The sequence below is a fragment of the Ovis aries genome, chromosome 13 (genome assembly GCF_016772045.2).
Source record: "Ovis aries strain OAR_USU_Benz2616 breed Rambouillet chromosome 13, ARS-UI_Ramb_v3.0, whole genome shotgun sequence".
Taxonomy (NCBI): domain Eukaryota; kingdom Metazoa; phylum Chordata; class Mammalia; order Artiodactyla; family Bovidae; genus Ovis; species Ovis aries.
Genome location: NC_056066.1, coordinates 53,578,054 through 53,601,772, shown reverse-complemented (window position 1 = coordinate 53,601,772; position 23,719 = coordinate 53,578,054). Strand labels below are relative to the sequence as shown.

Below are 23,719 nucleotides of genomic sequence, written 5' to 3'. Positions count from 1 at the left end.
GCTGAGCCTGGACACGAGGAAAGTTAAGTACAAGACCAGGACCCCTTGTCCTGCAGGGGCTGGGGGCAGGAGGAGGCAGGGCCCTGGCCAGAACCCAGTGGAGGGCAGGCTCCCTCAGTCCTCTGGCTCCATGGGGGCCTCAGAACTTGAGGTCTGGGGCAGCCCTGGGGCCCGCTCCCCAAGCCAGGTCCAAGTGGGATAACAGTCCTGAGCCCCGCTCACTGGCTGCGGCTTCCTTTCCCTAAAGCTTTATTTTATAAATGTTTAGACAAGTTACATGGGTAACACTTTTTTTAATTAAAATAAATTAACATCTCTACTCTGAGCTTCAAGGGAGACAGGGAGGCGTGGGGAGTTGGGGCGGGTGGGTGGCTACCCAGTGGAGCCCCCTTCTTCATCGTCGCTCCCGTCAGGGACGGCGTCGGTCCCGAAGTAGCGGTCACCAAAGTTCCCTGGGGGAAAAGCAGGTCCTTGTGGTGGGGTCTCAGGCAGGCCCACCTGCCCACCCCCCTGCACCCCACCCTACCCCGAGCGCCACTGAGGAGGCCAGGCAGCCTCACCAATGCCAGGGATGATACGGAAGAGGTCATTGACACGCTTGTCTACTGCTGTGGTGATGATTCTAACACGGGGGAAGGCGTAGGCCACCGAGTGGACGCCCATCTCTGCCATGAGCAGCGACAGGAGGAAGATCTTGTCCTCAGGCACGTCGTGGTCCTGCGGGGTGAAGGGCTGAGCTGCGGCCCTGGCCCTGGACCCGCCCTGCCCCACCACACACCCACCCCCCGCTCCCCCCCACCACACACCTATCCCCCCACCCCCCGCCACTCACCAGCAGCACCCGCACAGCCATCATGGCCGCCGCACCCGTGGACACTGTGCAGTCCATCAGGATCACGTGGTCGTCACTGATGTCCTTGGGGAGCCGCAGGTAGTGGAGCTGTAGGAGGCCCCAGGGTCAGGGGGTACCAGAAGACCACAGCAGGGCTCTCGGGGACTCCACCCCCACCCCCTCCTCGGGCTCCACCCATATCCCGCCCTCCCCGAAGTTCCACTCCCTCCCTCCCAGGGGCCCCTCACCTCGGGCTCCCCAGTGAGTTGGTTGGTCTGGATGAGGATGGTGCCAATGCGCACGTCCTTGCATACGGCCCGCAGCGCAGGCTCCATGGTCTCACCGGCCCGCAGGATGGACACGCCAGTGATCTGGGGGATGAGGTTGAGCTGGTCAGACCCTGCCTCCCGTTTCCAACCATTTCCCACTGCAGGCCAGGCCCCTGGTACCTGCTTCCCTGCATAGCACTTGCCCGCGTAGTCCTGACCCTGTGGGGTCTGCACCATGCAGTCCTGTGCAGGGCGGGATGAGGGCGTGAGGGTGAGCAGCCTCTTCTCCCCCTCCCTGCTACCCAGCCTCCCCCAACCCTGTCCTCAGACCTGGAACGGCAGGAAGGAGAGTGCGTGCTCGATGAGCAGCCGCATCAGCCTCTTAGAGTAGAAAATGAACTCGTCGCGGCTGGTTTCCCGGTCTCTGCGGGTGGCGGTCATTCCCCAGGTTAGGGAAGGGCGGCTCGCCCGCCCGCCCTGCCCTGAGGGAGGGGAGGAGGGCTCACCTGATGATGGTGTGCATGCCCCGCACTTGTGGCGTGCTCTTGAGGACACTAAGCGTCCTGGGCAGGGGGTGGCACTGGTGCGCCGAGGCCAGAGCAGCCCTGAGGACACAAACCGATTGGGAGCTCGAGGAGGGCATTTCCCCCAGAGCCCTACCCTCCCGCTGCAGGCTGGGGGGGGCAGTGGTGGTCCGCACCGCAGTGTGCCAGGTGGGGGCTATCCTCCCAGTAGTTGATGTGGAGGAAGGCCCCCATTCCCGGATGCCCTCCCCCATAACAGCCAGGCAAGGGTTAAAGGACACGGTGTAAGGCAGAGCAGCTGACCGTTAGGCTGGAAGCAGGGGTTGTGGCGAGCCTCCCTCCCCGCTCCAGGTGCCCTCCCGGTCCAGGTCCTGGCAGACGAATCTCTGCCCCCAAGCTGGACACCTGGTCCCCAACCTCAGGACCCCTCTTCCAGGGGAAACAGCCGAGCTTTGAGGCCAAGCCCCGCCTAAGTTTCCCCAAGGTGATGCGCAGCCCCCTCGGGAGAGGGGCAGAGCTGGCTTCGCAGCCCCTGCTGCCCTGGCCTGGAGCGGAGAGGGGCGGGGCCTGCGGGGCGGGGCGGGGCCTGCGGGCGCCGGCACACAGCTCGCGGGCAGCACCACGGCCAGAGCACTCTGTCCTCACAGATCCCAGCGCAGCTTCCTCTGCCCGCCAGGTGAAGAGGCGAAGAGTAGGTCAGGGAGGGAACAGGGCAGGAAACCCCAGGGTTTACAAAGAGGAAAAGAAGAAAGAGAAGACCACTTAGCGGCAGCACCGTGGTCCCCGCAGCCACCAGCTGGACTGGGGAAGAGCAGGAGGCTGGGGGAGGAAGGAGGCGGGGCGGTGGCAGGAAGACCCTGCAGCTCGCACCCCTGGGCCTGCGAGCACCCGCAAGTCCACAGCAGGCGGCCCTGCAGGTCCCTTCCACCCAAGGCAGCCACGCTTCCTGGAAACTTTTATGTCTCTGAACCAAGGCTTCCGCCGGGGCCCTGGGCTGGGTGAGAGGCAAGCGGAGACTGATGCGTGGGCAGGAAGCTGGAGGCCGGCGACTGGCCTGGAGGCATTTCCAATGCAGCTGGAGCTCGGAGCTCGGTCTGGTGCTTCCCGGCTCCGCGACTGCTGCGTAGGGACGGGGCACCACCTTCCGCCTTGTGGGCGGAAAGGGCACTCAGCCCAGAACTCCTAAGGGCTCCACCTGGCTCTCTGCGCCTGGCCTCCAGTGCCAGGGTGGGCCAGCATCCCACAGGGTGGGGGCGGGGGGGCGCACGGAATGAGAAGGGGGGAGGTGCCTCACCACCGCTTAGGGGAGTAGACTGGCTTCTTGGCTCAAGCAGAGAAGGGGCAGACCCAGGCCCTCAGCTGCAGGATGGGCTGGTGGCACTGCCCTGGGGCCCAGGAGTGCTGGCTCAGGATAGCTGTGCCCTGGAGTTGGACCCGATACAACCAGCCCTAAGTCAGATAAAAGCCTCCAGAGAGGTCAGGGTACTATGTGACGTGGGGCAGGTCTTTTGACCTCTCTGGGCCTGAATTACCTGGCAAGGGCAGGCAGAAGCAGTGTGGGAGCCACACCACCCCTTCTGTGCCTGGGGCAGGGCCACCACAGAGGGTGGGCATGGTGGGAGGGGACAGCCCAGACTCCAAGCTCCCTGTGGATGCTGGAAATGCCTCCATCTGCGCAGACAGGCGTGGGAACTCTTACCTGACACTGAGCTCACGCTGCGGCAGTGACAAGGAGACACAAGGGAATGGGGTGGGTGTCAGAGACAGCAGCACTGCTCACCTCAAAGTCATGGGACGGCATTGCCTGTCGCCACCGTGTGCCTCAGCCAGCCAGGCCACCCCCACCCAAGAGCAGACACACCAGAGCCCCGGAAGGGAGGGTCCTAGGGGCTGCCTGCCATGGGAGAGGGTCAGCTTCCTGTGGTCCGACAAGGGTACCTCTGGGCGGGATGTCAGAGCCAGGAACCCTGGAGCTCTGTTCCGCAGGCCTCAAGCACCCCACTGTGAAGCCAACCCCAGGGATGGGTGGCCCCCATGGCCAGCCTGTGGTGTGTGACCTTCTAGGATTTTTGGGACAAGGGACCTGGTGCCAAAACCCCAGTCACCCAGAAGGGCTGGAAGGGATAGGCTGTACCCATCCCTGCAAGGCCCACACTCCCTCAGGGAGCCCAGCTGCCCCTGGCCAGTAAATATGGGGCTGCTTGGGCAGGTGGCCCTGGGCAGTGGCAGGTGGGGCTGCGGGGTGTGGGAGCGGGGCCAGCTGTGGCTCACCTCCTCCAGCTGGCTGTGCACATGCTGCACAATCAGGTCGATGGCCACTGTGTTCCCGCTCCCTAGGAGTGAAGGGGGAGGGTGAGGTCCTGTCCCTACTCTTCGGGGGAGCAGGAGGGAGGATAAGGTCTGGCTGTGCCCCCTGTTCCCGCCTCCCTGCCAGATGGGCCTGCAGGCTGACCCCGGGGCACCACGATGTCTGCCACACGCATGGTGGGCTGGATATACTGGTCGAAGGCAGGCTTCACAAACTTATTGTACTGCTTGATGACGCCCTCGATGTCCCGGCCCCGCTCGCTGATGTCACGGCGCAGTCGCCGCACAAGGCGTATGTCGGAGTCCGTGTCCACAAAGATCTTCATGTCCAGGAGCTATGGGGGGTAGGTGCAGTGAGCAGCTGAGGGCCAACACTGGCAGGGCAGCACAGGCCACAGGGGATAGCCTCCGGCAGAGACCCTGGCTTGGGCGTGGGCCCAGGAGTGGACAAGGCCCTCAGGGCTCCTCTGGGGTCTGGATGATATGGGGCCCTCGGGGGTGGGGAGGGTGTGGTGTGGCTGAATGTGTGTCTGGTGTGCATCATGTGTGGAGTGTGTGTGTATGCACGGCAGGCAGCAGGGTTCCCAGGGCCTGAGCACACTCACACTCGGGACCAGCACAAGCAGCAAGGCCTAGGGCAGAGCCAACCATGCAAAGACCTTGCTCAGGGCAGGGAGGGAGCCATCCGCAGCCTGACTGGAGGGTGTCACATGCGGGGCAGCTGCCCAGAGCCTCCCAGGAGACAGGATGCCCTTGGGGACCTGCCCACATGGGAGGCTAGTTCCCTCCCAGGAAAGAACACACGTGTGCACACACATACATGTGAACCTACCCCCCACAAATGTGGCTCTGACCTTGGCAGCCACGAGATGCAAAGGGGCTGTGTGAGATTCAGGAGACAAGGCAGCTCACCCAACCCTGGGCCTCAGCACAGGACGGGAACTGGGATGGAAGCATGTTTAAGGCCAGTCCAGCAGGAGGACCAGGGTCGTCCGCCTGGAGCCTGTCCTCACCTCCAACAGCGTCTTGTCGGCAAAGGCCATGATTCCCTCGAAGATGATGACATTTGCACCATACAGAGTTTTCTGCAAAGGAACCGTGTGTCAAAACAAAGCGGCCTGGGGCCCCTGAGCCAGCCCAGTGCAGCCGAGCCTGCGGCCTACCCAGTCCTTCTTCCGGCTGTGGGTGGTGAAGTCATAGATGGGCACCTTGACGCTCTTGCCCTGCTTGAGCTTCTTGAGAGTGGAGATGATGAGGTCGAAGTCAAAGGCATCTGGGTGGTCAAAGTTGAAGTTGTTGTGGGCAGCCTGCTCCTGCTGCTGCCTGGTGAGCACCTGAGGTGGGGGGGAGGGGAGGAGCTGGGGGCAGCTGCAGGCTCAGGCCCCAGGCCAGGGCGGGGGCCATGAGCCTCCCAGAGGCAGCCTGCACCACAGGGCACCCGCACCTTATAGAAGGAATCCATGGACAGCAAGACCACCCAGGGCACATCCAGGGCCTCGATGATCATTCTGGCCACGGTGGTCTTCCCGGAGGCACTGCCACCTCCCAGACCTGTGGGTGGGGTAGAGACCTTGAGCACAGTGGCCCAGCCCAGCTCACAGATGAGTCCCAGTGGTGCCCGCCACTCCTACACAGCCTCTTCTAACCTGGACCGAGGGGCCCAAGCAATGCTAGTCACAAGACACCAGCGCAGGCGTTGGACATTGAGGTGGGTCCCACCTCTCTACTCAGCGGTCCCACCTGATGGTGGCTTTGGCCCACCCTTCCTGCCACGGCCATGCTCACCAATGGCAAAGGCCTCCTTGGACTGGGTGCCATGCTCGTTGTACCATGGCGGCCGCCCTGCCGTGTAGATGGTACGCTTGCTTGTGCGCAGGAGGGGTGGCTCAGACTTGCACTGGCTGGTGGTACGCTTCCTCGGCGAGCGCCCTGCGCCCACAGGTGGAAGCAGCCTGTCCAGGGACTCCGCGTTGCTGCTGTGGGAGAGGGGGACATGGTCGTCTTGGCCCAGGGCCATCAGCCCCCAGCCACCCCACATCAGGCCTAGTGTGACTAGTCCATATGGTGCCCCCATGCACACACATAGGCATGGTGAAAGTGAACAGACTTGTGCAGGGGCACAGCACACCCGGCTGCAGCCCATCCATCCAGGGGACAGCAGGGGACACAGGGGAGCACTGTCTACCTCTTCCTCTCACGTGGACTGGGTGTCAGGGAGATGGGAAGCAGTCACACCAAGGACAGTCAAGACCCATCAAGGACTGTGTTCCTTCCCCCAACACACTCAGGGCAGCCCTCTCCTTTTGTGAGACCCAATCCCCGTCATCCTTCCGGGCACAGAGGGAGGGGCTCCAGAGGGAGAGGGGAGCAGGAGGGAGACCGAGGGCACCGTGCCAAGTACAGGGAAGAGAGTGGAGGCCCCCAAAGGCTGCACTTGAGGTGGGGTGGAAACTCGACCTGGGGGAGGGAGGGAGACCCCACTGGGGCCTTTTCCAGTGAGCAGAGCTGTGCTGACTTCTTGGCAGGTTTATACCCCAAAGGGGCATGGACATGATGGTTGGCTCAAGGCCCCAAGGCCTGAGGGTACAACAGGGGAGGCTCAGCCTGGCTGAGCGGTCAGACAGGAGACAGAGACTTGGACACAGAAGCCCTTGTGAAGGTGGCCCTAGGCACAGGACCAACTTAGGGAGAAGGCGCTTTCAGTCATTGCCTGAGAGTGAAAGTGGACTGCTCACAGCCTCAGCTTGCAGACCCGCCCCAGAGACGCAGAAAACAGGCTGACAGTCCAGGCAAGGAACCAGGGCACTCTGGACAACCTGGGTAGGACATGTCCACCTGCAGCCAGAGCCCCAGTGATGGATGTTGCTCAGATACGGGTCAAAGCCTGAGAAGGAGCCACACACTGAAGACATCCTCGACGTGCCATCAGGTGAGAAGGCAGAGCGCCACGAGCCGTAAAGGCCAGCACGCGCCTGTCAGGTGGAGGCACAGACAGCAAGCAGCGGCCTCAGCCACCAAGGTCAGGGGCAAGGACTTCAGGTGTGTGTGTTTTATGAGCACATGCCCCTTCATGATCAAAAACCAAACCAACCCTTGGTCTGTCCCCGAAGCTCGCCATCACTGCTATGGCCTGTCGTCGTGGCCAGGACGTGGCCAGGACAGGGCGTTGCAAAACTGGCCTTGGGAGATGTCCCCAGGAGTGCAGGGCCGTCTTCACTTCAGGATAACCTAGCATTCCCCTGGCATTCCCAGCTGTGTGGCTCCCAGTGCACCCAGTGTTGCCAAGAGGCAGGAGGACAACGTCTGCGCACACGTGTATATAGAGGGGGAGGCGGAGGGAGGAATTAGCTCAGGGCTAACACGTGACGAGTCACACCAGCGGCTTCCAGGGCACAGAGGGCCCTGTCAGCACAACTGAAGCAGCTGAGAACCGTCAGCTGGATGTGACAGGAGGTGCAGCGTTGTCCCAGGGGACACAGAGTGCCGGGCTGCCTTGGTGCTCTGTCATCTGTATGGCGTGGGTGGGGAGCAAGCCCGGGTTCCCTGGCCTCTGCCCCCAGTGTCACCTCTGCGGCTGGGTGACCTCTGAGGAAGCAATTACGACGCGTCTGTGGAGCTGAGCACAGACCACACAGCAGGACACCCAGGTGACGGGGCAGGGCCGGCTTGCCCAGCGTCACACTCCACCAAGCTGGACGTCTCCAGACCCTGATCGGAGGGCACCGCTGGCCGTTCCGCTAGCTGCGCTTGGCCCCCAGCAGTGAGCACAGGGCCTCGCGGCCCAAACATAGCTGCCCCCCACATGCAAGCAACCCCCAGGCCCTGGAGGTGACCTATGGCCCGTAGCTGGGGAGAGGAGCTACACATGCCCCCAGAGGAAAAAAAGTCCAGTCTGCGCCTTCTACTCGGAAAGGAAACGCCAACACAGAAAACTGGGTTTGCAGAGAGGCAGAGAGGCTCTGCCAACAGACCAGCCATCGTGCCGACCAGGCTCTGGCACAGACAGGCCGCCTTGCGGGACCGGCGCAGGACAGGAGGCCTGGGCGAGTGCTACTACCGTCTCCCTACTTTTCCCTCCAAGCTGGGCCCCGGGCAGGAGCATCACCCCTCTTGGTGACTGACCCTCATCCCACTGAGGTGACGATGACCACCACCACCACTGCTCCAGAGGCCTGCAGTGCTGACAGCCTGGGAGGGATGCCTTTTCAGGGAAAAGCTGAAGGTAAGCAGGGGTGACCTTGCCAGAAAGCTGCCCACCGAGGGCTGGCAATGGGTCTGAATAGCATCCGATCCACAGCCAAGTCAGGCCCCACCACCTCCCCAAGTGCCAGGCTCTCCGTTCACTGCATCTTCCAGAGCAGGCCTCTCCCCACTTGGCATGAAAACAACCTCTGATTTGGAAAGTCATGCAAGGCCTCACCTGCCTGCTTTCAGATGTCAGGGTGCTGCCATCCGCAAGGACTAAAGGCAATGTCAACCCGGAGGATTACAAACCATAATGGACACAGGTCAGCCAAGAACTGAGAGCTCCAAGCAAAGCTGACATCTGCAGGTGGCAGGCCTGCCTGCCTGCCTGGCCTGGTGTCCACCAGACAGCACATGGGGCTGGGGGTAGCCGAGACACAGTGAAGACAGGAATCCTCACCAGAAGACGGCAAGCCTACCACTCACCTGCCTTCTGCTCCGAGGGTCCAGCACCCTGATACCCGGATGCCAGGGTAAGCTGGGGGGCTGCTCATGGCCAGGACACGGGAGGGAGACCGGGATGGCAGGACGACCCCAGGTGTGTGCAGGGGTGTCCCTGCACTGCCTCTTAGGCTCCCAGCAGTCCCTCAGGACAGCTCAGGAGCCCCCTGAGCTGCCCCTCCATGGGTGGGCAACACAACCAGTGCAGAGCTGTAGTGAGGTCCGAACCCTGACTGGCAGAGGCTGCCCACTGGGAGTTGGGGGGCCAACAGGTGAGAGGCCCCAAGAGAAGCAACAGCACTCACCACCAGCCTCAGGGACCGAGGCCACAGGCATAAGAGGATCACCAGCTTGGGGCTGTGCACTGGCCTGATATTAATAGCACTGACCCTGCCGAGGAGAACAGCCAGGCAGACTCAGGCCAGCATCGGGGTGAGCTGCCCCTCCTGCGCTCAGGCTGGCATGCTGCCCGGCCAGGGCTGGCTGAGGAACCCCATCCGGAACACCCTGGATAAAGTCTCAGACCCCACCTCCCAGGGGCTGCAGAGCGCAGGGCCCCCAACCCCAAGACAGGGAAAGCAAAGGTGTCTAGGCTGAGCTATCAGCAAGGAGCTGAGCTAAGGGCCCCACCCCTGCCCCAGGTGCCTCCTGAAAGCATAAACAACCTGAAACTCTACCCCCCTGAGGCCTCCTCCAAGAATAACTGCCCGCCACCCCCACCCCCCCACGGAGGCTCCAGCACATCCCTCAAGGCCATCATCAGTGCTCAGTGCTTAACTAGGGTCACAGCCATGCCCCAGGCCAGCAGCAGGAGGAAGAGCAGGCCCTCTGGTGTGTGGCTGCAGTATTCACTCATATCCCAGGTCCCCAGCCTCCTCCCTGTTATTAATCCAATCCATACACCAGCTTTTCTACTCTGCTTCAGGGCTCAGAGGAAGCCCCTTCTGGGCACCACCTTGGGGTAACAGGTCTGCCCCCATCCACCAGGAGCTACTCCCTCCCGCCCCCACCCTACCTGCCCTGCTCAGTCTCAGGGCTGCAGAGGGGCCCCTGAGCCCCATCGTGCTTTAGGAGTTTCCTGGCTGAGTGAGTAAAAGGAAGTCAGAGGAGAGAGTAGCTGGCCCACTGGGGCCTGGTCTGGGGGTAGGTGGCCCAGACAAGCTCAGGAACAGAAATCTGAGCAGACAGAACTGGGGCCGGGGGACTGCAGTCCTGAAGGGGTGCAGTAGGCTCCAGGGACTTGGAGTCGCCACCCCACCCACTGGGAATCCCCCTAGGGGAACCCCTCTTTCCCGTTGCTTTGAGCAAGTAGGCCAGCTTCCTTCCACTAGCCCAGTGGCAGCCCTCAGACCTGTGTCCACCAGGACCCCACCAGGAAGACAGCCCAAAGGGTGCTCACTAGTCCACCAGCACCTCCAGTGCAAAGGAAAAGTCGGTCCCTTCCAGAAGGCCAGGCGCACAAGAAGCCTTCATGCAGACCACAGAAGGCAAAGTGGAGCCGAGGTCAGGCGAGAGCCTCTGTGCAGAGGCACCTGCACAGACACCCAGACAAGGAAGGGAGGCAGCTTTGGTACCTTCACCGGGGTTGGGGGGCAGGGAGGGGGGGTGCGTGCAGGGACTGCTTGAGGGGTGTGTGTGTGTAGGGCTGTGCAGGGACTGCGGGGGGAGGGGAGCACGTGCTTGAGGAATATCCCAGAGAATAGAGAAGGCAGGGTGTAATGAGAAATTCCCCCAGATGTCCAGAAGCTCCAGGGCCACTCCATGGGGCTCTGTGGGAGAATGTGCTGGTCTCTGCTTACTGCCCACAGGCCCTGGCTCCCCTCCTGTCCCCTGGGGACCACGCTTTTAGGAGGAAGACCACTGTATCACCCTGGCCCTGCCAGGGTCACCTAGGTCCACTACTCCGTCTGTGCACCAGGCAGGGCCGCCAGCCGCTGCCAACCGATGTCTGCAGAGGGCGCTCTTCTCAAGAGTTTATCTGGTCTCCAACACATCAGATTCTGTGGAACTAACAAGTGTCACAGATTCAGGTCCCTCCTCTTCCACCCTGTCATCCGAGCCAGCATCACTGCTCACCAGGAGGCCGTGAGCCTGGAGGGACACCAGAGGCTCCTTCAGGCGCAGGGGGCCTGAGACCCTTTCCCTGCTCGCCCAGCAGCTCTGCTGGCAGCGCCCAGTCCTGAGCAGTCCAAGCCATGGCACTTTGGCACTTTCCAGACAGACCGCCAGGCTGAAAAGTTTTTCTTTGGACCTAGCCTGTGGCCAGCGCTGGGTCAGGCGGGGAGAGGGGGGTGGGGCGGTGTTCAGACCCGGAAGTGAAGAGCCAGCCCTCCCCTGAGCGCTGCTCTGCCTTCTGGGTCCGGGCCCCAGAGGCTGTGAGCGGGAACTGCCTCCCCAGCCAGGGGACAGAACCCCGCCTCTCAGCCACAATGTCCCCTCCTGCAAAGTCCCCAGAGCCGCGACTGTCCGGGTGCCTAGGCGGGAACTGGAAGATACCGTGCCCCGCACCACCCAGCATCACGACCTCTGGCCTCAGCTGGGAGGCCGAGTCTGTATGGGTCCCGGAACGAAGTGACCACCTGGGAGCATCCGGCGGGCTAACAGTCCAGCCCGGTGCTCGTAGGCCCGGCGCCGCGTCGGCTCGGGACAGAACGATCCCCCACATAGGCCCTGCCCGCGGCAGTCCGTGAGGGCCCTTCCCCGCCAGGCCACGGGGACCGTTGGCCGGTCCAGGCCCGGATCCCTGGGCCGCTCCTCCCACGGAACACGAGGGGCGCGCCGCGCCTACCGGTCCTCGCACGTGATCTCGCTCTTCCCCTCCGGCCGATCTGGCCCGTCTCCAGCCGCGAGGGGCGGCGGCGCCGGTCGGGGGGCGTCGGCCGAGGCCGGGGGCGCAGCCATGAGCTCGGGGGCCTCTCCGCGGGCGGGGTGGGGCGGGGCTTGGGGGACGGCCGCTCAGGCTGTCGGGAGCTATGGTTCAGGGCCTGGCGCCGCGCGCCCGCCAGCGCGCTCTGTGGACTACAAGTCCCACCAGGCCGCGCGCGCCCCGCAAACTACAAGCCTCACGAGGCCTTGCAGCGGGTGTGCAGGTAAGGACCCCAGCCCACGCTTTACCACAAACTCGTCTACACAAAACCGCTGAAAAAAAATCAATAAACATTTATTTGATACAGTTATTTTTAATACATACAGTTGATGGCCCGCCCCGAGCCACTCCCGGGACCGGGGCGGGGACGAGGACCAGGGACAGATGGTCACAAGGCGGGCAGGGCCCGAGCTCACCGTCAAAAACATCTTGCAAATAAACACTTTGTAGATAGAATATATATGTATATATATGGTTACAAGTGATAGCTGGAACCTCTCTTTCAAAATGCACTTAATACGGAGAACTGGCATTAAAAAACCCAAACCAAGAAACCCAAAGTACAGGCAGGAGGTGCTGGCTCCTCCAGAACTCCAGGCCTTCAGGACAGCTGCCTGGGGCCCACGGAGGACAACACACAGGGACAGCCCTCCCCTCTGTGGGTCAGGGTGCACCCATTCTTTCCCTTCCAAACCAGAGGGACAGGAGGGGGCTACAGCCAGGAGGGCCATCAGTCACACCAGGGGACACTCATCTGCCCTTGCATGAGCAAAAAAAAGTGCATCCTATTTTGTGTGAAGTTTCGGTCCCTTGAGTCAACCCTTTCCTGTTCTCAGGGCAAGGGAGGTGGGCTGGGCCAGAGGTAGATCTTTAGAAAGGGACCTGGCATTGTGCCCTGGGCCTGGGGTCTCAGGCAGGGTCCATGCCCACCACACAGAGGGGGTTGTCTGCCACTGGGTCCCTCTCACCGAAGGTGTCAATCAAGGCTAGGTAACTACCAGGCTGCACTCCCAACAGAATGGGACGTGGACAGATTCCACCAAGCCACCAAGGGCTCCACTGCCATGGGAGGAGGGCTCTACAGACCAGCTTGTCACTGCCACCCACCAGCATGGACGAGCGGGGAGGGGAAGAGGAGAAAGGGGTCCCCACCCAGCAGTCCCCACGCCTTAAAGACAAAGAAGGGGGTTAAAGTGCTAAACATCAAGTTACCCAGGACCCCACTTCTTCCCACACATCCGGTGAGGTTCCCACATCAGAGATCGCACGTGGACGGCAGGGGTAACAGTGAAACTAATCCCCCAACCAAAACCAGCCCCCACCCCCCAAGGGCCAAGTACCTGAGAGGCCGGCCAGGCGGCCATCCCCTGCCGAGGTGCTGAGGTCCAACCTCTTCCTGCCATCGATGACAAGGACAAAGTGCAGGTGGGGCCCCACCAGCGCCTATTCCCCGGTACCCTCCCATAGCTGCCCCTCCAATGGCTGCCCACCCACCTCTACCTCCCCAGCCATACACCAGCGACACCCAGGAATACAAGAAGGAAAGCCCTCCTGCCTGAAGCTGTGCTGCCTGCCTCAATATCTGACGCTGGATTTCCTGCCCCTGCTCAGGCCTCTACCTGCCGATCAGATCAGGTGTGTGTGAGTAGGGGGGTCCACATTTCCACATCCCCCCCCAGCACACAAGCCAGGACTGCCCAGGGTCAGAGCACTCGGGTCAAGTGAAGAAGCTAGAAACAGGCAGTATAGCGCCTGGGCCCCCAAGCCTCCTGGCAGCTGTCTCCCTGGTGCAGGGTGAGGAGAGCTGAGCCCACACTGGACCCTCCTCTCCAGGGGTGAGATGGGGACAGGAGCCTGGGGGCAAGCATGCCCAGTTAGCACTGCCTCCCTGAGCAGGGGAGGGACCCCAGCCCAGCCCCTAGATCCACCGTCGGCACCAGGAAACCCTTAGCACCAAAATGTTAGATTGTGGTGAGTTTTTGTATAAAAAACAGAATTAAAAAAAAGGTTTGTTACTTGTCACAGCAACGAGACTGGCATCCACTACACCCAGGAGACACACGCACACAAGCAAATATCAAAATTCACATCATCCAGGATCGGCAAGGCCAAGCCCTCAGCCCACCCCCACCCCCCAGTAGAAAACAGCCTCCGTCCAAGCCTACAGCTCTGAAACCCTCCCTGCCCCAGCAATGCCACGGCGGGAAGGTGTGGCTGCATCCTCAGTGCCCTGGACTCCACTTGACCCAACCTACAGACCTCGCTGTCCTCAGGGCACCAAAGGGAGCCAAGACAGAGCCCTGGCGCTGCCACCAACTTATGTGACCTCGACCAAGTTCCCACCCTGGCCTTCGGCTCTCACATCAAAAGGCCACACAACCAGAAATGAAAGAGCAGATAAAAAAGGAGGAAGGAGGTTCCCACGGGAGCTTGGCCATGGGTCAACCCAGGCCAGCAGGCTGAGGCTGCTTCCCACAGTGGCCACTACTTAAGCCAGGCCCCAGGTCCCCACTCCACAGGCCTGTGGGCCCCAGGTGACCCTGGAACTCAGACTGGCCCTCCCTAAATCCATTGGGCTATGTGATTAGGCCAGTGGCATTAGCGAAGCTGGAGGCTGAGGCCAGAGCTCGCTTCACGCAGCCCCTCAGCCCTGCTCAGCAGTTCTGCGATGGCAGAAGAGCCTCTGCTGGCCTCAAGCAGGGAGCACTACTGGAGACAGTGGAGCAAGACAGCCTCCCCCATCACAATGGACACAGGCCAGTGGGGCAGGGGCCTGAGCACAGCAGGGGTTGCACAGCAAGGGAGGGTGGGCCTAGAGAGGTAGAGCGCAGAAGTGCAGGAACCAGAAGGCAGCGGGGCACAGGTGGGGTGGGCCATCAGGTCAGCACGGTAGTTGTCAGACTTGGGGTCTGTCCTGGGAGGTAGCTGGGGGTGCTGGGGTTCCAGTGTCGGGTCAAGAGGCGAGGCCGCTCAGGTATCCTCATCAGCCCAGAACAATGGGCTATCCAGGGACCCTCCGAGCCTTGGACTCAAAGCAGATGGGGCATGGAGCTCATGTGCCAAGGGCCAGAAGGCCATATGCCTGCTCCGCAGTGCCCGCACCTGAAGCCCAGGCTGTAGCCCTTCCCCCACCGCCCGTGATGGTCCCTCCCGACTATTGCACTCCCCAGCTGCCCGGTCCTCCTGGGAGCCCCAGACCAGGGCATCCTGCGGCAGCCTGCATGGGAAGGGGCTGCCTTCAGGGAGGAGAGGGCTGCCCACCGCTGCTGGACAGACAAACAGGTGGGGTAGGGGTGGAGACCTGGAGGGCAGGAGGCTCTGGTGCCCCACCCCAGACACGGGCCGGGCCAGTGTGGGGGCCGGGCCCCACCCACCTGCCAGGCTCCAAGCTCACTTCTCAGGTGCCTTGCCGGCTCCCACCTTCCGGCCAGTGGAGCCCCGGGCCCCCTTGTCTCTGCCTGCTGGTGGCCAGTCGTCTTGGCGGGGAGGCGTCCCGGGGGCCGGCTCCTCGGAGGGCCGCTCTTTGGGCTTGCGGCCCCGCTTCTTCCCGCTGGCTGGACTCTTCTCTTTCCTGGGCACGGGGGAGTTCACGCCCTTGTGTCTGGGAGGCGGGTCTGCCGAAGTGCGGAACCAGTTCTGAGGAAAGAAGCAGCAGTGGAGACCCTGGGGTCTGGGACGCTGGAAGGCAGAACAGAGGGGCCCTAGGGTCTCGGGCACCCAAGCTTCCAGGGAAGCTACTCTGAAGAGAAACCAGAAGCTTCCTCAACAGTGGCAACTTGCTCAAGCAAAGGCAACAAAAGCTGTCATCCCGACCCCCTCCTCTGCCCCTCCACGGGGCCAGTCCATCCAGCCGCACCTCCGCGTGAGTCTTGAGGATGTGGTACTTGACGCCACTCTCGGAGCTGAATTCCTTGGGACACAGCAGACAGCAGTACTTCCCCACCAGGTGGTCCCCCTGTAAGGCACATGGCAGTCCAACCCCCAGAGGTTGGCCCCCACCCTGGCCCTTAGAGGACCAGAAGTTCCCAGATGCAGTTGGGACCCCCACACTTGTAAGGTTTGTCTGGATGGGTGCCCATTGGGTGGGCTTCACAGACCCACAAGGCTGCTGTGATGGGACCACCAAGGTGCCCTGGCTGCAGGGGAGCACAGCGAGGGTGGCAAGAGGCAGGTGCTCCAGGGAAGAGTCACAGCCCATAGCCGAGGGTGTTAGGTCAGCCCCAACCCTGGGTCGACCACCCACCTATATAGGCACAGATGAAGAGCCCATAAACAGGACCAACCATGACTGACTGACTTACGTCCAGGCTGAGGCTGGGGGGACAGTGTCCTAGGCTGTGCTGGCCCTGGACCCCAAAGGGCCAGGGGGACACACAGGATATATGGGACCCTGGGGAGCAGCTGGGAGCACTGAGCACACGGCTGAGGGGAGGGCCTGGGCACTGACCTTGCTGCAGCTGGCCAGGTGGGCCTTGAGGCCGGACACGCTGGAGTAGATGGCTTCACAGCACTGGGGGTGGGAGGTAACCGTGGGGACAGGCTCTCCAGCAGGAGCCCACTGACCACCATGCACCCCTTGCCCAGCCCAGGGGATCTGGGGCCCATCTGAGGCAGGTGGGTGGGTGTGATCCCAGAAGTCAGAGGGTGTGGCAGGCTGAGCTGCTAGGGCTGAGGTCAAGGCCTCTCTGCCTATGAAACTCGGGCCACATGGAAGTCTCCCCCCAAGGCCAGCCCTGGGCCCTCTGTTCTGAGTCCCAGAGCTCCCACGCCTGCCCAGACTGCCCAGCTCACATCGTTGGGGCAGTTGACGTGGCCTTTCTCCTTGACCTCGTTCTTCCATGCCTCCAGCAGCTCGGGGTTCAGCACAGGAAGGCCTGGCCGCGTGTAGTTGAGCTACAGACACAGCAGTTGACAGGGTAAGCTGGAGGTGACCCAGACATTCCCCTCCATGGATGGGAGGTCTGCACCCAGGAGGCGGGCGGACTGCCCAGGTTTCTCCCAGGGGCCTTACACTCAGAGACAGGGAGGAGGGCTCACCCGTGCGGTCTCGGGTACCAGGTCATCCTTCATCCGCCGCTTGGTCCAGTCTCGGGCCAGCTCGTCCTCTGCGATCTCCTGCAGGTGGAACACAGCGACCTGGGCCGACGTGCGGCGGATACGGCCGCTGGGAGTCCGCTCCACACCCAGCGGGTCCTCAGCCTCAGGGGCCTTGTCAGAGGGCTCCTCAGGGGGCTGTGGAGGGGAGGCTGGGTGAGCTGGTGAGCCACATGGCATGTGCCACACAGAGAACACAGGAGAAAGCAGGCTGGGGGCACAGGCGCCCATCACAGATTCATTCCCCCGACACACCAGTCCCCCAGGAGGGAAGAGGGAGCCCACAGGGCAGGGGCCTGAGGAACGAGCACCCAGGCTGTGGCTACTCACCGGGGCTGTGTGCTCTGAGCGCACGTGGTAGTCATGGCCTGCTTTGGAGCGGTAGGGCTTGCCACAGTGGGTGCAGGGGAAGGACGGGGTTTCCACTTCGCAGGGCGGCTTTCCACAGCGTCGCTGATGGTACTGGTAGCCCATGAGACTAGAGAAGGCGGCCCCGCAGCCCTGGGGTTCCAGGGGGCAGGTGAGTGTGGTAAGCAGCCAGGCCACATCCACCTGGCGTCCACACCTGCAGGCCCACTCACCTCTTGGGGGCAGCGCAATCGGCCCATCTGCTTCAGCACCTTCCGCAGCCGCTCCCGCTCCTCCTGCTCGTTCCCCTCCGAGGCCTCGGCATCAGAGGGCTGAGGGGCAGGCCAGCCTCAGTGCCCCCGCCACCACGGGGCCCGCCCCTGCCCGGGGCCACGGATGTCCCTAGTCAGGCACGGGAGCCACTAAGCTGTGCTAGTGAGAGGCCAGTGGTCAGAGCCAGGCAGGTAGGGGGAAGGAGACCCGCGGCCAGTGGGCAGCATGGATGGCAGCTGGGCCCGAGGGGATACCTTGGTGCTGTGCTCAGCCATGGTGTGGTAGTTGAGGCCGGCCTTGGACTTGAACTGCTTCCGGCAGTGCTGACACTTCAGTGCATCCTGCAGCTGCAGACGGGCATGTTAGTGAGAGGTCGGTCCTGGGGTGCCTCCCCTCCCGAGCCAGGGGGCAGCCCTACCTTCTGACACACTTCCATGTGCTTCTTAAGCCCCACGAGGGTCTTGCGGGTGACCACATTGCAGGTGGGGCAGACAGCCTCCCCCCGTTCGTGGATGGCCCGTTGCCACTGCTCCTCAGGGCCACCTGCAGGGCAAGGCCAGGGACTCAGGTGAGGGGCAGGAGCTCCCAGATGACCGTAACGCCAAGCACAGAACCCAAAGCCCACACTCAGTCCCCGTCCCCATGGTTCAGGATCTGCCTCCGTCATCAAGACTTGGCCTGTGCCTTGCCACTCAGCAGCCCCTACCTGAGGCTTGGTGGGTCATAGGAGCTGGCACCTCCTTGTTGACAGCGCTGGTGGGGGCTGGCCCCTTTTTCCGTGTGTCTTCAGGGCCCGGGCCCTCCTGTTTCTTGGCCCTATGGATGCGGGCTTTGTCTTCTGCCTTGGCCAGCCCTGTGCAAACAGGCAGGGAAGGTAGGTGTCAGCTGAGGGTGTGGCCACAGCGTGTGTCTGGCCCTTGAGGGTGCCTGGCTTAGTCTAGGCCTCACCTTTGAGTCCAAAAGTCCCTGAGATGGACGGCTGCTCACCCGTAAACTTCTTGGGTGTTTTCTGTTTCCTTCCTGACTCAGGAGAGAGAAAACAGAGGCCAAGACTCTGGTTAAATAACCATTGGTAAGCTCAGGCCGGCTCATTGCTGGCCTCACCCTGGCTGCTGCCTCCCAATCCCATCTTACTGTGCTTTATGCGCTCTGCACCCTCCTCAGGCGGGGACCCGGGGCCTGGAGCCCTTGGCACCTCCTTGCCCCCTGAGGGTCTGCTGCCCAGAGAAAGGGGGCTGCTGCTGGGGTCTGTGCTCAGCTGGAAGGCCGAGCTCTGCTCTGGGGTGGCTGGGCCGTACTCTCCGTTCTCTGGCCTCGCATGCTTGGGTGGGATGGGGCAGGCGTCCAGGCCATCCGCAGTCCTACAGGGAGCAGGGAGTAAAGACAGGAGGACCCGCTCTGGGCCCTGTTACCCCTGGACTGCCCTAAGGACACCCAGTCCCAACCAGGCAGGAGCCCCCATACCTTTTCTTACCGCTGCTCCTCCCTGCAGCCCGAGGAGCTTTGTTCTCAGACTTGGTCAGCAGAACCACCTTGCAGGGTGGCGTGTGTCTGCTGATGGCAATGGGCCTGCTGACCGTCACTGGCTTACTGACCACGATGGGTCTGCTGACTGTCACTGGCTTCGCAACTGGCACAGGTTTTGTAACTGTTACAAGCTTTGTCATCGGCACTGACTTGTTGATAGTCACTGGTTTGGTGACTGGCACTGGTTTGTTGACTGTCACTGGCTTGGCAATTGGTACAGATTTGGTGACTGGTATAGGTTTGTTGACTGGTATGGGCCTAGTGACCGGGACAGCTTTAGTGACTGGCACGGGCCTGCTGATCGTCACTGGTTTGGTGACTGGCACGGGTCGGCTGACTGTCACTGGTTTGGAGACTGGCACAGGCCGGCTGACTGTCACTGGCTTGCTGATGCCAATGGGCTTGCTGATAGTGACAGGTTTGCTTACTCCAATGGGCTTGCTAACCCCAACCGGCCGACTGACAGTGACTGGCCGGCTGACTGGCCCAGGCTTGGGGGCAGGCAGGGGTCGGTCCATATGGTTCCAAATCCGGTGCTTCTCCAGCTGGGTCTTGGAGGTGAATGCAGCCTCACAGAAGGGGCAAGGAAAGGTCAGCCTTTCTGAGATGGCACCCTGGGTGGAGAGGGCAGATATGGACACTCCCAAGCCAACAGCCAGGGTAGGGTGGGCCCCAGGCTTCCCATTCCCCAGGCTTCCCCTTCCCCAGGCTGCAGTCCCTTACCCCTTGGCACCGCTGGTAGTGGTACTTAAGCCCGTAGATGCTGGGGAATTCCAGCCAGCACCCGGCATTTGGACACTTTACTCTCGAGTGCGCCTTGAACTCGTCTTTCCATTGGTTCATCAGGGAGAGCTAGGTGTGGGAAAGGCCAGGCTGCTGACCCTGCAGCCACCCAGGCCTCTACCAGCCAGCCCCAGACTCAGTACTGTCCCTAGGCCTGCAGGACTCCCACATGTGGTCCACTGGGCCCCGTCTCGAAGCCCTCAAGCACGGAGCAGCAGGCAGATGTGGGCAGGTGGCTCAGTGCTAGACCCAGAGCAGGCAAGCCCGGCAAGGCAGTGGGCTTCCAGGAACACCTCGCAAGAGCCCACCCAGCCCTCGGGGAGCTCACGGGAATGTCTCGGAGTGCCTGATTCTCGGCTTTTGGACGCCCCTTTTTCTTCCCTTCCGTCCTGTCGCCAGCTGGACTTTCCAGGTCAAAGCAGAGTGCGGCCTGGCTGGGCACCGTCTGCCCAGCCCGGACCACTGGCAGCCCTGCAGCACACGACACATCAAGGCTCAGAGAATGCATTCACCGCAGCCTCGTCCACCAGCCAGGGGGGCTGGTCCTGCCTGGAATGAGCCTCATGTCCCCTGCACTCATGGAGACAGGGAGGCAGGAGGCTGTCGTCCGCTTTGGTCAGGAACCCTGGGCCCCGGCTGCCCCCTCCCCAGGAAGCCTCTCAGGAGGCCAGGCTGGGCACCCAGGAGCCTGACATCCGGGGAGACCTACACCCAGCACTGGCCGCCTAGGACCACCGGTCGCCTCCTCTTACCCAGCTTTGGGGGCTCATGGAGCACAGGAAGTCGGACCTCGTTCCGGCTGCCATCCTTCCCAGGCCCGCTCCTGCTGGATCCTGGGACCCGGCGGCCTCCTCCAACACAAAAGGGATCGGTCATCTCTGCAGAGCAAGTGGACAGACCCACCGGGCCCACTCAGGACCTGAAAATGGGCTGCCCTTGATCCTACCCCAAGACAGGCCCACATTCTGGCCTGAGGAGGGGGAGCCTGCTGGCCTGTGCTTTTAGTCACAAGGGAAAGGTTGGGGTAGGGGGGATTAGTTCTGGTTTAGGGGAGGGGCTGCCCAGCCAAAGTCTCCCTGGATGGCCAGGAGACACCATCAGCTTGGAACAATGTAGCTCTGTCCTGAGACCCTCACCTGCTCCAGAGGGCTCCCTGTCTTCAGACACACTACCCCAGAGAGCCCCAGAGAAGGGAGGCCAAGGACACCCCTCGGGGGCCAGTTATGACACCAGTGTGGCTGCGGGTCACAGCTGTGCTGGCCTGGCACCTAGAACACCTTCCCCCACAGCCCTGCCCAGACCCAAGGCCATGCTTGGGACCTGAGCCAACACCCTTGCATTCTTCTCCCCAGGACACGGTCTAAACAGCCAAGGTGGGCGCTAAGGGCCCCCACCCTCCCTAGCTGCACACATACCTTCTCCAGTCCCTATGCCAGCAGAACTGCCCTCCTGGAGCCTCTGCTCCACCTTGTTTCCAGCCGCAGCCCCTCCAACCAGATGGACGCCTCGTACTGGACCCCTCCATCACTCCTCACCTGACTGGCCTCCTCGCCTCCAACCCTCAAGAAATGCTCTGTCCCCAACCTACAGGCCCACCAGCCCCACTCCAGAGACCATAGACTCTGAAAGCTGGAGCGACTCTGAGTCCAGCCCAGTGGGTCCTCCCACAGGGACTCTCAAGGCCACAGAAGGTGGTAGGGGTGTGTGGGCAGGTGATCCTTCCCCTGATTTCTAACTTCTTTCTTTTTGTATTTTTCAGGTCACACCTCATGGCATGTGAGATTCTAGTTCCCCAACCAAGGATGGACCCTGAGTCCCCAGAGTTGGAAGCGTGAAGTCTTAACCGCTGGACCACCAGAGAAGTCCCGTCACTAACTTCTATCAGAGAAAAACGGAAGGATCTGCTGTGCCTAGGAGGTCCAGAGGCCCTCTGGGCAGGATGAGGTCAGAGATCAGGGCAGTCACTGCCCATGGCCACAGGGTGGCCTGTATCCAGAGCCTGAGGGAGGCGGGTAAGGGTCCAGAGGGCTCTAAACAAACTTCTCTGGAAGTGCTCACACTGATGTTTCCAAGAAGACAACCCAACAGTAGTCACCCCAACCCCACGATGACCCCAGAAGCCAGTGGTGTGTGTACCTGCTGAGCCCGGCCTTTCCAGTCCTCCTCCAGCCTGGGTGGAGAATTCAGAGTTGGGTGGTCAGGGGCCAGAGCTGGCCTAGGAGGCAGAGACCCTCCTTCCATCCAAGGCCTGTGACTCGCGCTCCAAGAGGAGAACGGGCTTCTACCCTCCCTGAGGAGCCAGCAGGGTCGCAGAGGTGGGACCCTCACTGGGATGGAAAGGAGTGCCACGCGCTGACCGCAGGCGACGCTGGAGGCGGGACTGCGGTCCAGGCCGCTCAGCCCGGGACCCCGGCCTAGGCCCAGGCGCGCGGATGAGGCTGGCCAGGGGACGCACACCTGGAGGCTGGCCTCGCCACCCACCTGTCACCTGCGGTGGGTGCGGGCCCGGCCTGGCCCCGGAAGGGCCGATTCCGCGAGCCTGGGGGTGGCCCAAAGGCAGTGAACCAAAATGGCGACTTTTTCTGGAGAAGGAGGAGGCAGGGACGCGGCGCCGACGCGGGGCGGAGGGCGAGGCGCGGGGGTCCGGGCGCGGCGGGGGCTGCGGGCGGGGGCTTGGGGCCTGGCCCCCCCGATTTGCGCGCGGGGTCAGGGTCGGGGGCGCGGCCGGCGCGGGGGCCGCCCGGGGGCGCGGCCGAGGGTGCGGCGGGGCGCTTACCTGCGGCGCCCAGCAGGCCGGGGCCAGGCGGAGGCCGGGGCCAGGCCGGGCCGGGCCGGGGCGCGGGGCGAGGGGCGCAGGGTCCGGGCGGCGCAGGCTGCGCGCCGCGCTGCGCACATGCGCGCTCCCGCCCCTCCCACCTTTGACAGTTTTACTGTTGGGGGGAGGGGGCGAACTCTCGCGGTATTCCTGCTGCTGCTCGGCGACGGGAGAGACGGGTCGGGGGAGGGGGCCTGTTCGGCCATTCCTTAGCCCCGCTGCCTGTCCGTCCCCTGCGTGGGCTGGGTCGCCAGAGCAAAGTGGCCAGTGACGCCTCCTTCGGGCCAGAGGCAGTTTTCAGGCACTGGGGTAAACTGAGGCATGGTGGGGCGCTGGGTGCTGTCCCAATCCCAGCGCGCACGGATGGAAGAGATTAGGCATCTCTACGACCTGACCCGGGGAAGGTGTGGCCATGAAGGCCGCGCTCTTCTGGGACCTTGAACTCCTGGCCCCGGGGGCCTTGAGCCTGCCAAGCAGGATCCAGCCTCTTTTCCAATCAGCCCTGTAACCACGTCTGCCTGTGGCCACCCTGGGGAAATGGCCTGGCTCCTGGCAGTCCCGGAGCAGTTTGCGGCCTGTGGGCTTTCCTGGGGTTGCTGATCATCCTCTTGCTAATTTGGGGGGTGGTCCTAGACCAGCCACCAGTGCCTTGCTCCTCTGTGCCCCAGAACTGGGCCCTCCCCGGGGCCGCTGGTATCAGGTCTGGATGTGACAGCACACCCACCTCACCATGACTTGGAATGAATGAAGTAGAGTAGGGGAGTAGTTGGGAACCGGAGGCACAAGAAGCTCCCCCTTCCCTGAGGCCCTTTCCGCCTCCTCTGCTTGTCCACACTGGAGCAGGTGCGGCTGCACTTGTGGGCAGGGCGCAAAGCTCTTGGGCAGATGTGCATCCTGTTCTCCCAGGGACCCTTTGGAGCTGCTTCTCTCAAGGCATGTCCACTCTGGGGCAGAGACAGGGCGGAGCCCTCTGTGGGGTGGGGTCAGTCAGTCCTTCGCCTGGAAATCAGAGCCAGAGAAGCCTGGGTGATCCCTCCTTAGTTCACTGTGCCCACCCTGGGGTCATGACCTGCAGGATTTGGGGAGGTAGTCACTGTGTATGCCCTGATGCATCCAAGGCTATAACTTTCCCCGTATAAGTCTGCATGTGTGGCATGTCAACCCCTCTGTGTAGGTGTGTCTATGTGACCACGTGTGTCAAGACATCAGGGTGTCAGGGTGTGTCTGTGTCCCATGCTAGGTGGGAAAGATGCCTGTTGTATGTTAGTACCCAGGTTGTCCAGGTCTTAGTGAATGTGTGTCCAGGCCACAGGGCAACACATGACGTCGTGTGTATTCTGTGTGGGGAGTGCACTGTGCCTGGTGTTTTCTGTGTGCTAGGAGGTCACAGGAGGC

At 62.4% G+C, this 23,719-nt stretch overlaps 2 protein-coding genes and 1 long non-coding RNA gene across 11 annotated transcripts; 1 reads left to right on the top strand and 2 right to left on the bottom strand.

Moving 5' to 3' along the window:
• Positions 1 to 273: 273 nt before the first annotated feature.
• Positions 274 to 11,543, bottom strand: UCKL1 (uridine-cytidine kinase 1 like 1). 8 transcript variants are annotated; one of them, XM_027976925.2, is made up of 15 exons: positions 11,407 to 11,543; positions 5,718 to 5,908; positions 5,377 to 5,483; positions 5,096 to 5,266; positions 4,946 to 5,017; positions 4,078 to 4,267; positions 3,897 to 3,958; positions 3,325 to 3,341; positions 1,608 to 1,706; positions 1,432 to 1,525; positions 1,282 to 1,344; positions 1,081 to 1,203; positions 833 to 940; positions 561 to 717; positions 274 to 452 (listed from the first exon to the last, which is right to left on the bottom strand). In XM_027976925.2, exons 1-15 carry the CDS (start codon positions 11,517 to 11,519, stop codon positions 373 to 375), a joined length of 1,647 nt encoding a protein of 548 aa, XP_027832726.1. In that variant the 5' UTR covers positions 11,520 to 11,543; the 3' UTR covers positions 274 to 372. The 8 variants fall into 8 exon arrangements, with proteins under 8 accessions (XP_027832726.1, XP_027832724.1, XP_027832727.1 ...); XM_027976923.2 differs by lacking the exon at positions 3,325 to 3,341 and adding an exon at positions 2,271 to 2,290; XM_027976926.2 differs by having other exon boundaries at positions 5,718 to 5,905.
• On the top strand, positions 7,339 to 11,794 carry LOC114117598 (uncharacterized). Its single transcript, XR_003591240.3, has 3 exons — positions 7,339 to 8,154; positions 8,367 to 8,650; positions 10,427 to 11,794. It is a non-coding gene; the product is annotated as an uncharacterized LOC114117598 (long non-coding RNA).
• Positions 11,758 to 22,402, bottom strand: ZNF512B (zinc finger protein 512B). Of its 2 annotated transcripts, none has more exons than XM_042229862.2 (18): positions 22,286 to 22,402; positions 21,646 to 21,724; positions 20,262 to 20,387; positions 19,838 to 19,980; positions 19,450 to 19,578; positions 18,664 to 19,340; positions 18,334 to 18,560; positions 18,148 to 18,219; positions 17,906 to 18,052; positions 17,618 to 17,742; positions 17,454 to 17,546; positions 17,160 to 17,258; positions 16,909 to 17,079; positions 16,522 to 16,716; positions 16,276 to 16,377; positions 15,932 to 15,994; positions 15,341 to 15,439; positions 11,758 to 15,120 (listed from the first exon to the last, which is right to left on the bottom strand). In XM_042229862.2, exons 3-18 carry the CDS (start codon positions 20,383 to 20,385, stop codon positions 14,875 to 14,877), a joined length of 2,712 nt encoding a protein of 903 aa, XP_042085796.1. In that variant the 5' UTR covers positions 20,386 to 20,387; positions 21,646 to 21,724; positions 22,286 to 22,402; the 3' UTR covers positions 11,758 to 14,874. The 2 variants fall into 2 exon arrangements, with proteins under 2 accessions (XP_042085796.1, XP_027832723.1); XM_027976922.3 differs by having other exon boundaries at positions 21,646 to 21,679.
• Between the last annotated feature and the right edge of the window lie 1,317 nt (positions 22,403 to 23,719).

Bases quoted from the DNA above. Each gene is read 5' to 3' on its own strand.
- ZNF512B (XM_042229862.2), bottom strand. From the start codon at position 20,385: ATGACCGATCCCTTTTGTGTTGGAGGAGGCCGCCGGGTCCCAGGATCC. The intron at 19,981-20,261 runs GTAAGAGGAGGC...CGTGTGCTGCAG, and splicing joins CCATGAGCCCCCAAAGCTGG to GGCTGCCAGTGGTCCGGGCT. The intron at 15,121-15,340 runs GTGCGGCTGGAT...TTCTTTCCTCAG, and splicing joins TCCTCAAGACTCACGCGGAG to AACTGGTTCCGCACTTCGGC.
- UCKL1 (XM_027976923.2), bottom strand. From the start codon at position 11,519: ATGGCTGCGCCCCCGGCCTCGGCCGACGCCCCCCGACCGGCGCCGCCG. The intron at 5,909-11,406 runs GTAGGCGCGGCG...CCTCTCCCACAG, and splicing joins GAGATCACGTGCGAGGACCG to CAGCAACGCGGAGTCCCTGG. The intron at 941-1,080 runs GTGAGGGGCCCC...GGCCTCCTACAG, and splicing joins AACTCACTGGGGAGCCCGAG to CTCCACTACCTGCGGCTCCC.